The sequence below is a fragment of the Camelus ferus genome, chromosome 5 (genome assembly GCF_009834535.1).
Source record: "Camelus ferus isolate YT-003-E chromosome 5, BCGSAC_Cfer_1.0, whole genome shotgun sequence".
NCBI lineage: Eukaryota > Metazoa > Chordata > Mammalia > Artiodactyla > Camelidae > Camelus > Camelus ferus.
In genome coordinates, this window is record NC_045700.1 from 36,366,398 (window position 1) to 36,385,232 (window position 18,835).

The window sequence follows — 18,835 nt, forward strand, 5'->3', positions numbered from 1 at the left end:
ACGCCTAATATATACACAAAAAATAAACCTAGGAGAGCAGAAGGGGGGACGAGTGAAAGTGAGGGGACACTTTCACTTTTTAGTTGATATTCTTCTGGCTTGCTTGAATTTATACCAATGAGAATGTTTCTACTGCATAATTTAAAAGGGTAATCAAAATGTGTTTTTAAAAAGAAAGTTACCTGCATTCTATAAAACAAAGAAACAAACAAAAAGCCCAAACCAACCTGTCAGAATTAATAAATGAATTCAGCAAATTGCTGGATAAAAATCAACACACAAAAATCAGTTGCATTTCTATATACTAAAAATGAACAATATGAAAAGAAAAACAATTTCATTTACAGTAGCATCAAAAAGAATAAAGTACTTGGGAATAAACTTGACCAAGGAGGCAAAAGACTTATTATACATTAAAAACTACAAAACATTGCTGAAAGAAATTAAACAAGACACAAACAAATGGAAAGATGTCCCATGTTCATGGATTTAAAGACTTATTGTTAAAAATGTCCATACTACCCAAAGTGATCTACAAATTGAATGCAATCCCTGTCAAAATCCCAATAATAGTTTTTTTGCAGAAATAGAAAAATCCATCTTAAAATTCATATGGAATTGCAAGAGATCCTGAATAGCAAAACAAATATGAAAAAGAAGAATAAAGTTGGAGGTCTCATACTTCTTGATTTCAAAACTTACTAAAAAGTACAGTAATCAAAACAGTGTGATATTGGCATAAAAACAGACATATAAACCAGTGGGTTAGGATAGAGAATCCAGAAATAAACCCTTGCATATATGGTCAAGTGATTTTCCACAAGGGTGCCAAGACTGTTTAATGAGGTAAGGACAGTCTTCTCAACAATAATGTTGGGAAAACTTCATATCCACCTACAAAAGAATGCAGTTGGACTCTGACCCTATACCATTTACAAAACTAACTCGAAGCGGATCAAAGACCTAAACCTATGAGCTAGAACTATAAAACACTTTAGAAGAAAACACAGGGGAAATTTTTCATGACACTGAATGTGGCAGTGATTTCTTGGATAAGACACCAAAAACACAGGCAACAAAATAAGACAGGCTAAACTGCACTTAATCAAAATTAAAAACTTTTGTGCATCAAAGGACACTAGTCAATAGAGTGAAAAGGCAACCCACAGAATAGGAGAAAGCATTTGCAAATTATGTCTCTGATATCCAATTAATATCCAGAATGTATAAAGAACTACAACTCAATGACAGAGAACACTCCAATTCAGAAATGGGTAAAAGACTTGAATAGACATTTCTCCAAAGGAGACATAGAGATGCCAATAAGCACGTGAAAAGATGCTCATCATCACTAATCATCAAAACCACAGTGCAAATCAAAACCACAGTGAGATACCACCTCATACCCATTAGGATAGCTATTATGTAAATACTGAAAATAACAAGTATTGGCCAGGATGTGGAAGAATTGGAACCCTTGTGCACTGCTGGTTGGAATGTAAAATGGTGCAGCTGCTATGGAAGACAGTATGGCTGTTCCTCCAAAATTAAAAATAGAATTATTTATATGATCCAGAAATTTCACTTCTGGATATATTACGCAAAATAACTGATAGCAGGGACATGAAAAATATTTGTACATTCATATTTATAGCAGCATTATACACAATAGCCAAAAGGTAGAAGCATCTCATGTCTACCAATGGATGAATCAATAAACAAAATGTAGTATGTACATATTATGGAATATTATTCAGCCTTAAAAGAGAAGGAAATTCCTGCACATGCTACAACATGGATTAACCTGGAGAACATTAGGCTAAGTGAAATAAACCAGGCACAATAGGACAATGACTGTATGATTCCAGTTATGAGGTAATGAGAGTAGCCAGCTTCATACAGATAGAAGGTAGAATGGTGGGTGACAAAGGCTGGAGGCAGGGGAAATGGGGAATTAGTGTTTAATGGATATAGAATTTTAGATTGGGAAGATGAAAAATGTTCTGGAGATGGATGGTGGTGATGGTTGTACAATCATATGAATGTACTTAATGCCACTTATAAGGGTTAAAATGATAAGTTTTATGTTGTGTATATTTTAGCACCATAAAAAAAAGTTAACTGCAAAAGTCTTTGGGGCATATGGTGGGTGCAAGAAAATGGCAGAGCTGTAAAAATATTTGAAAATAATGCATGTTTAAACTTAGGAGAAAATGAGATATTGCAGCATTTCTCACTTTCGGCAAATTTCTCAAAATCAAATATCATTTTAATTATTTTGTACCAAATATTCCATGGCTGATTGATTCGAGGTTTAGATAAACATGCACATAGACAATTATCCATGGTAATTCTGAAACTCAAGTTTTGCATTCGTGTTCTGTCTGAAAGCAAAGTGATCAAGCCTGAAAAAAATTTTGTAACAGCAAGCAAAGAAAATTCTGTTATCGGTGATAAGGGTTTGTTTTTCTTTCCTTCTCCATTCCACAAAGTGTTAAAAGTCCTAGACCAGGAGCAGTTGCCTGATAACAAAAGAAATACGTAATTTGTAGCAGGTGGTTCTAATTGTGCCCATCAAATCTGTCGCTCAATTGTGCAGAAGAGTGGAAAATCAATTAGTGACTACAAGCTTGGGTACCGGTGAGTGACAGGAGTGCCTTAACTCAAACAGGAAATCAGTAATGGAAGAAAATGATTACCAAGGTTACTAGTGGATAGTCTTGGATCTGAGGAGACTTTCCATCTTCTGCCCAACCTTCTCAGACAAAAGATGCTGTTGAAAAATATCCGAATGTGTATTGTCACTCAAAGAACAGTATGGTGTGGGTCTTCGTTTCTTATCTGATAAAGTCTGAGTGAATAAAAATCAAGAGCATAGGGCCCTTCCTTTCCTCAACTTGCATGTCCCATGTTGGAGTCACTGCTTTGGGTGTAGACACGTTTGCAGGGCCTTGTGCCTACTTGTAAACTGCCTGGGAGAGCTCCTCCCTGGGGTAACGTGTAGTAGCTCGGGGGCTTGGCTGGTGACTGAGTAGCATGACAGCGCAAGGTCACCTGGGGGGCCTAGGAGGCTGGGATGGGATGAAAACAAATTTACCTATGCTATTGTTCTGCTTGGGAGCTGGACCACGCATTAGCTTTGGCTACTGAATACAGTTTATCAAAGAAAAAGTTTGTGGTAGTCACAGCATACTCTTGTATCCAGCTTTGGGAAAATGAAACAGAGTAGATTTTTTCCAGACACTTTCTATCATTTGCATAAGGTTCCCGAAGGATTCTCAGAAAGTGAAGTGTTTGAACTCCAACAGATGTCTGCCTTACTGGGGTCACTTAGGCACTATGAGCTTTCTGTAATGTCACTTTGAATTTATCCATTTACTGTTTTATTTCACTTTCTTCAGTTGTTTCATGTGTCTCTTTATCTGCTGGCCTGCTAGTAGCACGAGGACAATTGCACCATGACTTTTATTTGTTTTGTGCAGCATGCCAGTGTTTAATATGATGCCTCTCACAATAGAGATATTCAGTATGTATTTTTCTAATAAACTCTTGACTGTTGATTGTTTGCGTAGTCAGATAACATATGAAAGTAATTAACACAGTGCCAGGTATGTGAGGCACTCAATGAATATTACACAAAAAAAGAAATGAGAGAATAAGACATAAAAACAGGTGAAATAATTAGACCTTGTTCTTCACTGGAAAAAAAATAATTGTAATTAACGAAAGAGCACAGCTTCATTGGTCAGACTCCTGAAAAAAGTCCAATGTTGACACACTGACTGGAGGACTTACCAACCCAAGGTGGTCTTGAAGCCTTTTGGGTGGGTGAGCAGGCAGAAGATAAAGGTCCTTCCACCTGGTAGCTATTCTGGGAAGGAGGAAAGTAGAACTAAAAACAACATTGAGATATATCAGAGGTCGTGCTATCCCCCAAAGAAAGGGTCTCCTGACCATAAAATGTTTCACCAGGCAATTTATTTTGCAAATGCTATCAATCTATTCATGTGTGTGTGTGTGTGTGTGTGTGTGTGCAGGTGCATTCCTGTGCATGGTTTGGAGGAAAGACTGGGAAAGAAGTTAAGAGGTAAGAGGAGAAAGGAAATTTGTGTGGCTTTGAATGTTGATTTCCTATGTGGAGAAAGCAGAGAAGTCACACAGAATTCCTCCTGGGGGTTAGACCTACATGTGAAGGGTCTCTAGATAAAACCATAGCACCAGTTGTCCTCTTTCCTGGTCTTCAATGAATATTTTTAGAGACCATTGCCTCAGTTAAAAAAAAAAAAGCAAGTGACTAGCCTTGTGGTGATAGTTTTCTGTGGAACCACTGAAGAATTCTACCTTGCTTTTGTCTTTGGCTTGGAGGAGTCATTCTCCTAGCCCTTATTGTCCTCCTGAGATTGATAGTGACACTGAGGTCACTTCTGATGTTGGTACTTTCATTCCCTGCTACACATCTGAAGCATGTTGCAAATTGTATGGAGTGTAAAAGGGACACAGATTCTCTGCATGGAGAAGACATCTATGCACAGAGAAATCTAAATCTAAACAAACACAGACCTAGGAAGCAATGGGGAAGCATTTGAAAATCCTCCACAGTTTAGTTTTACTTATTTTTGTTCTAAAAAACCCCACATGACTCACACACATTACATTTCAAAAATACTTCATTTTTAAATGGCATATTTTTTCTGTAAGCACTTAGACGAAATAGAAATACACCTGAATAAATTAACAAGCTAGATAATTAATAAATCTTTATGGAAAGTAAAAGTCATCTTCAATTTTACTGTTTGTTACTAAAGTATACTATACATTAAAGCATTAAATTATTTAATTTAATACTCTAAATTATTGATCATTTTAAGAACAACATTGTATGATTTAAATTCATCTAAATCAACAATTTAAATAATTTAATACCCTAATGTATAGTACACTTTAGATTTTGGCAAGTGACTGATTATGGATAAATTTGACCATTCCAAGAGCCCTCAAAAAAAAAAGCATAGTCATGTTTCTGATAGAAAACTTCTATTTTACCTGTTTGTAATGGTTACAAGTGCAGGAGGACAGTAGTAACCACTGGAGGCATGGTCAAAGCTTCGAAGGACAGTGTCAATTTTGTAACAGAATCCGCCATGTCTCTTCCATCCCTTAAAGAAGGAAAAGAAAACTTAAGGACATAATCTGATTTAGTTAAATAGCAAAATATATATTTGTGTGTGTATTCTTATTTACCATTTATACAACTTTCTTTTCTGAGCCACTCAAAACTTGAATTTTTGTCTTGATATCTTTATATTTATTCTATCTGATAATGCCATTTGCTACAGCCACTTCTACATTTATTTAATTAATTCTTAAAACCTAAAAGCTTTAACTTAAAATCTTAAAACCTAAAACCTTAAAAGCAAATGAAAATAAAGGGACATGCACTCAAGATCTCTCCTCCCCACTCCCCACTTTCTCTCTGTCTGTTTATAGACTTATAGGATTTCATGTAAATGGTTCCTACAGGGTTATAGAAATCAAATCTTGGCTTTGAGGACAGAATGCATAGGTTTGAACCCAGGCTGTACCATCGTGTGACCTTATTTAACTCGCCATGTCTTAGTTTTCTCCTCTGTAAATGGAGATAATAATAGTATCCACGGGGTTGTTCTGAGAATCAAAGGGAGACAGTGCAGGCAGAGACTGTGGAATAGAGCCAGGAATTTAGTACGAGCAAAGAGGGCATAAGTATCTAGATAACAACATGTTATATTTTTTCAACTTTCTCTCACATTGCTTATTTCATGTTATCCCACTGAGATTCATTGAGATTACAGAGATGGATAAAGTCAGAGACTAGTGGAGACGGTGGCCTGGAACCCAATTCTCATGCAATCCAGGATGGTCTTGACTGGATCATCATGCTCCCAAATAGAGATTGGTGAAAATACATTTTTTTTGGTAGATATTATTCCTAAATTAATTGGCTAGACTTTTAGAGAGAAAGCAAACAAGCTTTGGCACTCAGACAAAAATGACAAATGTGTAGCTGTGTAGCTCAGCCCTGGGAGCGATGAAGGGTGGCTCTATTCTTTAAAATCATACAATGCAGGAGACATGGATTCATTAGTCTTCTCTATTTCAACTGAGTTAGTTTAGTTCTTTTTTTCCCCAATATTAGAAAATCATATCACTTCTATCAATCTATTTTTATGTATTCACCAGTTTTAAAATACACTTCACTTTGTGTCATGCCAAAACTTACCAGATTTTGATCAGATATAAAATGATTTCTGCTATACTATTCAGAAAAGGTCTTGGTCTTGCAGTAAATTAGAGAAAAATCTTGTTTTAGAAATAAGCTATTTTAGTTCAAAACATTATTAAATGAGGCGTGGATCACAGGAGTGCCTGCTGCATCCAGCCCACCAGGATGTGCTCTGAACTCACCCCCTTAACTTCTCTCCCCAACCTTATCTGTGTGAGTAATTGACAGTGTCAGCCGAACCCCTCCATAGGTCACTCCAGATGGGGCAGGGAGGTTAGACTGCTTTTGTATTTGGAAGGACAGGAGGAGAAAGGCTGACAATTTGACCTTTCTGACAAAGTATTCCTTCTTCATTAGTGGTTTTTAGATCATAGGCTGCTTAGCAAAACAAAAAATCCAAGAACTGAACTGGCTCAAGAGAAGAGGGGAAAATGTGGCATTGTAATAACCAGAAAAACAAAGACTCTTTACTACAAGCCTTTGCTCACACAATGAAAGTGGGAAGAATAACTGATTGTATTTGTGAATATCCTTTGTACACGAGGTGCCATTTCATTTTAAATGAAATGATGGTGGTGACAATACTGAAACAATTGCTTATATTATCCAGTCCCAAAAAAGTGACTCTGATAGAAATAAATTGTTAAAAAATTTCTGCTTTGAAATTACCAAGACATTTTATAAGTTGATTGTGCATGTGCAGACTGTTTAGAGAATTGCATTGAAGCAACTGGCTAAAAGAAAAGAAACTTTTGAAACCATATTCATACACAGATGCATAAAGAAATTAATGGAATTTCACCATAAAGTTAGACAACTGGCTCTGAACTCAGGATCTTTAAATATTGGTAAGGCTACCCAGAAAAAGGGAAGCAGTATACAAAAGTTTGAATAGAACATCAGTTGTTTCTGCTGTGTAAGAAGCTAATTACCCTTTCAACATAAATAAAACATGTTGAGTTGCCTTGAAAGCCACTGTAAGACAGAATTTTTTTCAATATTTCTGGTCAGATAGAGATTAGGTCAATGATCAGCTTTAACTCAGTAGTTGTAATCATTAGCTACAATGTTTGGTCACATGTCAGCTATGGTACATGTATTATTCAGCTAAAGTATGAAGAGTAACTGATTAATGAATCAAATGCAGTTTCTGGAGAGATGGGTCATCATTTAATTGGAACATAAGTAACTGGATTAGAAGAGAAAATAATGAAAAGAGAACTGAATAAAAACCAGATCTGTAAAAAATTTGAGATTCACACAGCATAAAAATCTCCAGTACTTAAATCCAAAATATTTAGGGGTGTGTGTGTGAGAGAGAGAGAGAACACATGTGTTGAGGACACTGATAGGTAAATTTTTTGTAACTTACTGCAGAATACTGAATGTATTTCAAGAAGTTTAAAAAAGATTATTTTCTAACTTTAAGCCTAAAGTATTAAGTATTTTTTAAGTACTGAAAATAGTACTTTAAAAACCAAAAGTAGTTTATTACTTAAAATACTAAGTAATACTTCTATTATCCCTTTCCTAAATAATAGATATATTGCAAGCATGCACCTCTCTTCATTACTGTATTTTATTCAAATATTCAAGTTGAAGACAAGTGAAAAGGAAAGCAAGACTCTAGGTGCAGAAGGTCACTCTCTGACTCAAAGGAATACATTTGTTTTCACTCTGACAGTCTTCATTGGAAGACAATGAAAACCACGTGTGAGACAGGGCATCTCATGACAGGCATTGTTTGTACAGATGGTAGAACAGGATCATTTACATTTTTTATCTCAAAAGAAAACTAGTCTTGGGTGGAAGTAGATGGTAAGACAACAGTGCTTTGCAGAGCTGTAAATCCTTCAAGTGACTAGCTGATAATTGTCTGGTTTGTTAAAAGTAGCCCACATTCAGGAAAAGAGAGAAGGAAAGGAAAGAAGGAAGGAAGAGAGGGAGGGGAAAGAGAGGGAGGAGAGAACAAAGGCAGGAGAGAGAGGGAGAGAGAGATTAATTCATTTTAAATTGATGGTGGATAAATTATTCTGGTTGTGAAGTCTTTGCAATGTTAAGAGCTCTTACCTCTTGACAGCCTGATTCAGTGTTAGAAAGGATATGGCCTGCTTTCTTACAAACGTAAAAATGTGTTTCTTCGCAATTTTTAACTTTCCAGTGTCCCTCCTAAGGGGAAAAAATGTTACAAGATGAATGAATACACTCTGTTACTAATACTGATAGGCAACACCAATTATTTTGAATAAAAATATGATTAATAATAAGTGTTTCAGGGTGGGGTACAGTGTCAGGATCTTATGCTGTCATTAGAAAAGGTTGATTCTCTGCATACGAGTGGGAGGTCTGGCTTTACATTAAGCTACTCTCAATTTTTTTAAAAGATGGGATAAGTAGCGATTCTTAATCTTTTGTGTGCACCAGAATCACCTGGAGGAGTTACTAATACACAGTCGACTGGGCGCCATGATCTGCGTGTCTCATTCAGTAGGTCAGGTAGGACCTGAGAATTTGCATTTTTAACAAGTTTTCAGGCGATATTGATGCTGGTGGTCGGGGGGGGGGCCACACTTCGAGAACCACTTGGATGAAACTATCCCCCTGACTATGGGAGAGTGCTGCTTCCTCTCTTCAACCGGTTTTAGATTTAAAATTGAATACTTTGTTGCATACCTGGTGCTGTGTAAACCTGATGCTGAGGAAAAGCCTAAGATAACATTATCATAGCCAAACTCCATGTTCCACTCCCAGTGCCCTTCTTCACCATGAATCCTCCAAAGCCCCACTCCATTTTCTCTTTATGTGATGGGCAGATACCTTCATGTCTTCTAGCTCTACTGAAGGCTATTCTTATATCCTTCATTAATAATGATTAAAATTTTATCCCCCCCGAAGGATTTTTTTATTTTAACAGACCTTTAGGCTAAAATCACATGATTCAAATTTTAGGTGGTATCTCAGGCATGCAGGGTTTTAGGGGAATACAGAGCTCTTCCATGACCCTCAGAAACATACTATGTAGGAGGCTGACACCTTCAAATGTTAAAAGCAGCCTTGTAGCCCTTTCCTGTAGAGTTTTCCAGCAAACCATCCAGTGGGATAGTGTCAGGCACAGTGTAGTTGCTGAGTAACTATTGGACAGATGGATGAATGAATAGCTTCCTAAGCTCTCAGATTCAAATTGAAGTGTCAGCCATACTTGCCTGAGTGCTGTAATTGGACTGCACATTTTTTTTTGACAGCCTTAAAACATAAAACAATGGAGTGTGTCTTAAAAGTAAGTGCTTAGAAATTTCTCATGTTTGGCTGGCAAGGTCACTTTGTCAAGCTACTTAAGTAACATTTAGTAAACTGCTTCTTGGGGGAACTTGGTATAGTATCCTGGCGTTTTGAAAGAATGAGGATACCTACCAAATCTCAACCTCCTAAAACTCAGCCAGTGAGTTCAGCAGCTCTTCAATCAAAGAGATTCTAAACATATGAAAAACAAAAAGCCTTCAAATAGCTTGGAATTAAACTAATCTCTTTCCAATGTATTCTCTGGGTAACAGCCACAGTTACTCTTAAAATGTAAATCAGATCATGCCCTTTGTCTCCTTGAAGCCCTTTAGTGGTTCCTATCAAACATGGCAAGCCTTGGCTGACTTTGGGCAGTAGTCCCCTGCTGGAATGTTGTTCCTCTGACCTTCAAGATTTTTATTTTTCCCCTTTACATCCCTGCTTCAATGTCACCTCTTTAATGTAACCTCTTCCATGACTGTCCTGTCTGAAATAGATGTCCCAACCCAAGTTTCTCACCGTTTTGAACCTACTTCCTCAGAGCTACCGTCACAGCCATAATTACCATGATTTTGGTGTGTATGTGTTAGCTGCCTAGCACGGAAGCCTCATGAGGGGCAGGCACTGTGCCTGTCTTAGTCTCTTCCACAGCCCCAGTCCTCAGCACAGGTGGCGCTCAGTGCAAGTCCAGCAAAGTGAGCACTGAACAAATGAGTCAACTTACAGGTTGCTCTGCTGAGACACATTGCTGGCTTCTATTTGGAAAAATCTGGGGCTCAAGTGTGTGCCAGTTTGTAAAGGTGACGGAGGAGCCACTAGACCATTCAAAAGAAACTGGAATTCTATTGCTGCTCAAACCAACCCATGTTTCTGATGCATTTCCTGCAAGAGATAAATGGAAATTACTTACAATAATCTTAGTATCTGCAAAGGAGATAACACACAGGGGCTATTACCGACATATACCGCTTTACATGTGATTTCTTCTTTCTTTATTCATTGGATGAAACCTGTTTAAGTTTCAGTATGAAACATCTCCAATATAGGCCTTATAAGTGAGGCAGAGGGGGAGGTAAAGCCAGTGCAAGGACAGAGCTTGCACAAGTGAGATTGCTGGAACTCTAGTTAGTTCCTACTACAGTGTGGGGAATAGACCTAAAAAGTCTGGTTTTTCTTCTGCCTCTAGAAAGGAAAAATAAGAGGGTATTTTGGATTAAGAAAAGGGTACTTAAAAAAAAAACAACTTTTAATGGTGTCTGGCTTTTATTCTTTTTTTTTTTTTTTTTTTTGCCTTGGGGAAAAAGGAGCAGAAACTCTTAGTAGCATTGAATGGGAGCAATGAATGGGTTTGCTAGAAAAGTAAATAAAATAAATCTTGCCACTCTAGGTAGGGTGAAAAGACTCTCACAGATGGAGAGAGATGTTCCAGTGCGCCATCAAGATGGAGGCAGCTGTAGGAGTCCTTTAATCCCAAATGTAAAGGGTGACAAAATTGACAAGAGGAGCTTTGTTTTCACTCCAAACTAAGACCTAACATTGAACAGGTCATCAGAGTAGATGCTGGAGATCCTTTCCATTTAAAAAATTTATGCTGAGTCAATGATTTCACGGTTTTCCAGCAGAATTCTTTGTCAATATATGACAACGGTAGGGGCAGATCTGCTCTGGTGGAAAAAGCTGGGTGGAGGCCTTGTTGCTTGGAAACCACCACACCAAATAAATTATCCATTTTCACTGGCTAAAATCCAACATTTCCTAGTGCTTGGATTACATGACCACAGCACACTACTGCTATCTAGTGCCCATAATTACTACTATCTAGTGCCCATAATTCAGGCTTTTTTAGAAATTTCAGGAAATGACCATTGCCCCTTAAAAAACCTACATAGATATATTAGGTATTTTGACATGTGTGAGATGTTACAAAGTTCCCAAACATGTATTTTGTAAAACAAACAAACAAACAAACAAAAAACCCAATGAATTTATACTCCTGGATATTATTTGGAAATTTCAGATATATGTGCCATAAATAATCACTTTCAAGTAGCTTAATTTCTTTTTAGCTCCACTAATATAGTTACCACATTACATTTCACACCTCTTAAATCAAAGACTCTTGGCACTCACCATCTCCAAGAAGGGTTGTAAGAAACTCCACCTCTGCTAACGAAGCTATGTCTGTTAGTGTACTGTTATCAGACTGGCAGGAATGCAAAGCTTCATTCCAGGTCTTCTCTTCTTTCAGAAGTTTATAGCAATAACGATTGTGGGGATTCCAGCCAGGCTCACAGTGGGTAGCATAATATTTCCAAGCATCTTTTTCTTTTTAAACCAACAAAACCAATGTCATTTTCTACAATTATTTTACCATTACTTATTACCCTCAATATAAATTACCATTAATATATGATTATTTTTTAAATTTGAAAAGCAGAAACATATAATACAATGATATAAATCATAGCCTTCTAGATCTTCAGACCTTAGAAGAATCCACTCTATGATCTAGCTTCATTTTCCAGATGAGATAATCTAAGGCACAGAGAGGTTAAGGAGACTTGGTAAAGTTGATACAACCAAAGTGAATGTCAGGGCTAGATACAAAATTTAGCAGTTAGAGCTGTCCTTCTAAAAAAATATTTTTACACTGAAAAAGGAGTATTACAGAACACACTTTAAATCGTTCTTAAAGGATTTTATACACAGTATTAGGTGAGGGGAGTTATTTACCCTCAACTGAAAAGAGTCTGAAATTCTGCTACTTCCTCCAGAACAGAGATGACAAAAAGCTTGGATCCTGGGGGTCAGTCTGAGTGGCTGTGGTGTCCCTCTGGGTTCATATGGACTCCGGGTTTGACTTACGGGAAAAGAGCGCCCAGATGCTTTGACATTGGCGGGGAAGGCAGCTGTGTGCCTGCCAGTTTTGGCTTTCCTCTTCCAGGAGCTTGCCCCTAGACTGGGTGACTCCCTTAAGCATTAATTTAGTTAGAAACAACTTCACTGCTCTTTGGGAAACAAGACATTCTTTTAAAATTGCTTCTAGGACTCTGACAGCGATTAGAATCACCATGGAAGAATGTTAGAACATTTAGATATTATCTATCCCAGTGGTTTTCAAACTAAAAACATACTCACAGAGCCCCCTTTAAAAATGGGACCATAAACTTTACTCTAAAGATAAGATAAAGAGATAAACGAGGAACTTCTCTGACGCAGGGTGGAAACAAGCAAGGAACCTGGGGACCCCGGATACATAGATTGAAGACACTGGACTAGATCATCAAAAGTATTTGTTGAACTTGAAGCTACAGCAAATAATGCAAACAAACTTAGCTTAGTTGCCCTCATTTCTTTTCTTCTGACCTCAATTAATAAATCAGGAGAGCAAATAAAACAGAAGAAAAGAAGGATAGCAGAAGGCAGTGCAGGAGGACATAAGAAAAAAAATGAAAGAAGAAATTGAGACAGGAAAATGAAAGGGAAAGAGGGAGGGACAGGACAATAACACCACCAGCAATTTCAGCACATTCTTGACATAATGAAAAAATCTCTCCATGAAAGCTGGCACGATGCTTCTCCTCGCCTCCGTTCTCTGCAATACCCTTAGACTTAGCAGCTTGAAGAAAAATAAAAGTCAAAGCTTAATTGTAAGGGATAAGACTTTAAAATGATAATTCAGCTTGTTATTTTAAATGTAGAGTTGTTTCTATTTATGCTGGTAATGATTCTTTAAAAAATGGTTATGTTTTTAACTCTACTTTCTGAGTTAAGATATTAATTCCCACAGAAACTAAAAAGAGATAACTGACCTTAAAAACAGAAATAACTGGGCTTTAGGAACTAGATTGTAATTTGTTGGTATTTAAATCTTAGTTACACCAAAAGCTGTTGTCGGTTATTTCTAGGAGGATGTGTTACTAGTAAGAGATACGGAGCGTGATAGGAAATCAATGAGGTAAAGAATTTTAAAAAACCGTTTACTGATTTACATACTTAATTTCTAGGGTAGCCATAAATAAAACTCAACTAGAAAAGGAAGCATATTTTTTTTTCTAAGGCAGAAAGAATGCACAGTTTTTGAAAAGAGTGGGAGAAAATGTTTTCTATACTTAGATTATTTTGCTTTAGCTTTTGGAAAAAACCTAAATGCATTTGTTAAATTCCTGCTGCCTTTGGAATAACAGATCTTATCTAGTTACACATTTTTAGTCATATAAAAACTAGCTTTAGCTAAGTTTAAAATTATGAATTATTAGCAAAAATAGAGGAATTTGAATATTATATTTAAATATATTTGAGGACAAGTAAGCAATTCATAAAAAAACTTAAAAACACTTACCAACTACTTCCTGATCAGTGTGGTTTAGGTATTTTTTACATATATAAGGCAAGGTAGACTCACAATCCCGACTTCTCCAGGCATTTGGCATAAATGCATTAAATGTTCCACAGTGATATTCAATGAATGGCTCAAAATTTATTTCTGAAAATACAATGTGTGTGTTAGAAGCAAAAGCAGTTAGTTTAATATATGTTGAAATGCAGTTTTAGCATCAAGGAGACAGCCCTTCTCTTTGGCATAAGTAGTAAATCCTGTAAGATGTTATATTTATGATTTTGCAGTTGAAGTCCAGGCATGACAATGAAATGATTTCCCAAAGATAGCAACAACTGATTTTATCGTTTCCAAGTAGAGAAATATTTTGCAATCTGTTGCTATTTTTAAAAACAACTGAGTAGAATCTTGGCTTTGACCCAAATCCTCCTGCAACTTTGGCTAAATAGCTTATCTTCTTGGCCTCCATTTTCTGGTCCAGAATAGCATGCCTTGTAGGAATTCAATCAGGCTTTAAAAATGTTTATAAGCCACTTTCACAGTCACATAGCTTACATATACGTGGGAAATACTGCTATTTTAGGCCGTGGGATGATGCTACCGTGTCGAAGGTAAACAAAATGCTGCAGGTACCTGGGTTCCAGTTCAGGTAGTTGAGGGGTGTTCTGTCAGACCACTGCCAGCCAGCGTTTTCATCCAGCTGATTCAGCCCTATCCACAATTCCACTGCTTCACTGCCCAAGTGCTCTGAAATGAAGAGAAATACGGACTTTCAAAAACAAACAAACAAACAAACAAAAAAAACAGTATTACACTTCTTTCTTGTTTTCCTATTCCTGGAGCATGGAGTCCTAAATTAACTCCACCAATGACAGAAAAGGCTTTAAGTGCTACTAAGCCCCACCCTGGTGCTTCAGAGTAAAAAAGCCAGCAGCTGACAGCAGCTGTGAAGTGCTTAATGTAAGCACCCACCCAGAAATGCTGCTTCTCAGTGGCCTTCAATCCATCAAGTCTGCATGGTGACAAATTTGAGGCCATTTAATTTGTGTGAGCTCATGCACCCGAGGGTTTTAAAGAGTGAAGGAGGAAGTGTCCAGGGCCACTGCCAGGAAGTGCCCCTTTGTCTTCCTTCTTTTGCCACCTATGCGTGGTGGCCTCAGTCTGGAGGCTCTGGGATTTAAGGAGGTGTGCTAAAGCAAGCAGGGGGAGGGCTGTCTATTTGAGGAGCCAGTCTAGCCTAGAGGATGGCACAGCCCAAGGGACCAGAGCGTCCAGAGGGATCAACAGCAGGCTGGGGCCGTGAGCAGTGCAAACGCTTCTTCAGCGTGGGGTGGGAGAAGGTTTTCTGGCCCCGGAAACTCTGCTCCAAGCCAGTGCACCACGGCACCTTGTGTTTTAATTCAACACCATTTTTGTTATAGATGCTATGTATAAACATGTGCATCGACACACTTGTGTAGAAAAATATGTTTATCAAAATTGTAGAATTCAGGGAAATTTTTCTTTGGCTTTTCTTTCCATGCACCTGAATATTAAAAATTATTCTAGAATAAACATGTACTACTTGTGCTGTAAAATTTGGGGGGGGGGGAAACAGTGTCAGAGACTTTTAGTGAAAGTGCCTAGTTTTGTGACACCTTCAAATGTTGCCATTGAATCTTTTAATCTATAAAGGAGAGCATTGTTCCCTTATGGTTCATCTGCTTCAGAACCCAGTTTATTCTGAGCCAGATGCCGGGGCCATGCCTGAGACTGAGACCCTGACAGATAAGAGTTATAAATAAAGTGCATGTATGTCTCAGTTTGCCTGGAAAATTCATAGCTTTTGCTGGTAGTTCCAGAATAAGTATTAATGGCAGCCCCTTTTACTCTCAAAAGAGTCTCAGTTTGGATGATCAATTGTATGGGCCGCCCAGGTTATTAAGATTAGTGCATTCAGACCACAAGGTTGCAGCACCCTCTGTGATTGGGCATTTTAATATAACAGTGGAAAACTGGAAGAACCTAACCACTTAAGGAAAAAGGAAAAGATGCTTTATAATTTTGAGACCCCCAAAATCACTTAGCAGAAAAAGCATAACATTCATGGGCCCAGCCCTTCCAAGTTTCTGCGGCATAAACACTCTTCCTTATGTCTGAGTAGCCCTTTCAATAGCACGATTTGATTAAATCATCTAAAGGGTGTCATGAAGACAGTAGGCAGAACAGAAGATGGATTGACAAGATGGAGAAATTTCCACATTTCTGCATTTCATATCATGTAAATGCCAAGTGATGCTTTCAAATAATCTACCTAAAATATTTAGATATAAATTATTCCTATCTTAAAATTATTTTGAATAGTCTCTATGCAATTGTTTTAACAATACACATAAAAATATTGTGTAATTTATAATCTGTGTTTAAAAGTACAAAAATAGTCTATTTAGCTTTACAACTAAATTGGATCATAATTCTATAATCATAAATTCAAACCTAAATTCCTTTGGATATTTCTAGGCATTTGTGGCACCTTGGATAATTCTTTATACCATAGTTAATGTTCATCAGTCATTAACAAGAAACAGTAGATTATTCTCATCAATAAAAAATACCTTGGTCAGAACAAGCTTTAGTCTTTATGAATAGACTTCTGTTTTCCTAAACAATTCCCCAAATCTAATTATAAAATTGTGGTATTTAAGTCAAAGTCTCTGACATATCTTATTTGTTTAATCATTATTCAAATTTGATGAGCAAGTCCAAACTCTCTATTAGAGATCCCAGCAGTCGAAATAGATAACAATTTTAAGTCATAAATGGTACACAAAATTTTCCATAAATACCATTACAGGCTAATAATGATATTGGAAATGGGTGTTCTCCTGCAATATGACTCATTCAAATTAGTTTCAATGATAATTCCCCACTTTTGCATGTCTGTGGGGAAAGGGGATGACATATACTGTTCATGCATTTGATACAATCCTTCTAGAAGGTATATATGATTTTCAAAAGCCTTAAAATGTGCTTCCTCTTCCACTCAGTGATTCCACTTCTGCAAATTTACAGAGGAATAATTGGGGATCTATGCACAAAGGTATGTGCAGGGATGATTTTTAATAGCAACAAATAAATAAAACAAAATAAATAAATGTATCTATTCCTATCTCATATTTGGAGATTAGATAAAATATATCATTGCTAACCTTTATCACTGTGTAGCCATAAAAACAATGATGTAGATATATATTTATAGACATGGACAGATGTTCATTACATGCAGGTAAATTATATAAGCATGTTACTAAACTGTGTGCATAGTTGCTGTTTAAATGTTGAACACACATTGAGTGTTGGTTATGTGTGCCAGGCACTTTTCTAAGACTTCACCTGCACTACAACATGTAAGCCACACTGCCAGAAGTAGGCATTGTTATTATTTCCATTTGATAGCGGAGAGAAGTTGAGACACAGAGAGGTTAAGTTACTTACCTCCTTAGCCCTGCTAGTAAGTGATGGTGGTGGACTCAAATCCAGGCAGGTGACTCTTTGGTCCCTGCTCCTAACCTCTGTGCAACAGCTGCATCACATTTTTATACAATACCATTTTTCATAGATACTATGGATGTATGTTTTTGCAGATAAGTGTGGTTATCTCTGGTTTGTGGAACTGAGATTTTTCTTTCATTTTCTTTCTGTATACTTGAACTTTTAAAATTATCCTAGAATAATTTTCATATTGTTATTCTAGAATAAAGGTGTGCAATAAAATGTGAAAGTGTCAGAAACTTTGAATGAAAGTGACAAGTTTTGCGACACTTTCAAACGATTCCCCCCCAAATTTAAATATTGTATGTACACATCTACAAACATACTTGATCTGTAAGGGAGAAGTAAGAAGACAGTTGAGGTGAGAGGTGAAATGCAAGACCCAGTCATTAGCACTCTTTTGATAGTTTGTTATTGTCTTTAGTGTTAGTTAACATGTGTGTGTTTTTTGCTTTCCCAATTAAATTTTAAGTTCTTTGGCATCCACCAGGAAGCCTACTTACACAGTGACTGACAGGTCAGATTTTGTGTAATTAATAAGCAACTTAATTATTTATTAATGGAAACTGAATGGCTAAGATCTCCAGCAAAGCAGGACTTCGTACTTAAGTTTAGAAGTCTCCTGGACCCACTTGTTAGAGCTGCAAACTCTCCTGAGTCCCTTGCCGTGGCCTCGACTTCTCCAAGGGAGAGAAAATAAGAGGTGCCAAGTGGAATGGCCCAGAGTTCAGGTCAAAATTCTGGGTGTGGGTTTGGACCATGTTAATAAAATAAAAATATTTTCCAAGGGGCTTACTTTCACCAGAACGTCTCTTTTCATATATGGACGTAATTGTAAACAACGGTCATTTTAATTGTATCAACATCAATGTGCATCATCCACCTACTTACTCCTTATGAAATTTTCTTCAGTCTCATCTGCAATACTTAATAATACACCTCCTTGCAGCTGGCATGAAGAGTGTGCCTCACTCCAGGAGAGGGATGAAAGTAGGTTGAATTGGTAGCAAATGTGTGAGTTGAGATCCTTCTCCCAGACAGCATCACAACCCACCTTGGTAGATGCTAGAAACAAAATCCATTAAAACATTAACTATAAATCTTATTTTTATCTATACAGCAATATATTTCTAAGATGAAGTTGAATGAAATTATTCCAACTTACAACTTTTAAAACTTCAGTGCCCTTTTCTATTCTTGGTTAAGTCTTTATGATGAAATCTGCATTTATCCCATTGGCATTTTATGTTTAAACTCTTTCAAGATTTAAGGGAAATTGAAGAAATTATCAACAAAGAAGCTCTAATTCTTTCTGGGAAAATAATAGAAGCCACTTTTAAGAGAATGTAATATAATTGAAGCATTTGTGAAAATTTTATCTGAGTTCTTTAAAAAGCAGTCAGTTAGAACTTCACACTAAAAGC

General features: G+C 37.0%; 1 protein-coding gene across 2 annotated transcripts in view; it reads right to left on the reverse strand.

The window, feature by feature from the left end:
• Positions 1-18,835, reverse strand: part of PLA2R1 (phospholipase A2 receptor 1) — a 104,068-nt gene that overhangs the window by 56,231 nt on the left and 29,002 nt on the right. For both annotated transcript variants that reach the window (XM_032479553.1, XM_032479552.1), the window contains exons 4-10: positions 18,303-18,476; positions 14,514-14,627; positions 13,884-14,027; positions 11,672-11,866; positions 10,266-10,423; positions 8,333-8,431; positions 5,044-5,156 (exon numbers count right to left, since the gene is read on the reverse strand). In XM_032479553.1, the coding sequence (XP_032335444.1) occupies positions 5,044-5,156; positions 8,333-8,431; positions 10,266-10,423; positions 11,672-11,866; positions 13,884-14,027; positions 14,514-14,627; positions 18,303-18,476 (997 nt within the window). The remainder of the gene's footprint in view (positions 1-5,043; positions 5,157-8,332; positions 8,432-10,265; positions 10,424-11,671; positions 11,867-13,883; positions 14,028-14,513; positions 14,628-18,302; positions 18,477-18,835) is intronic.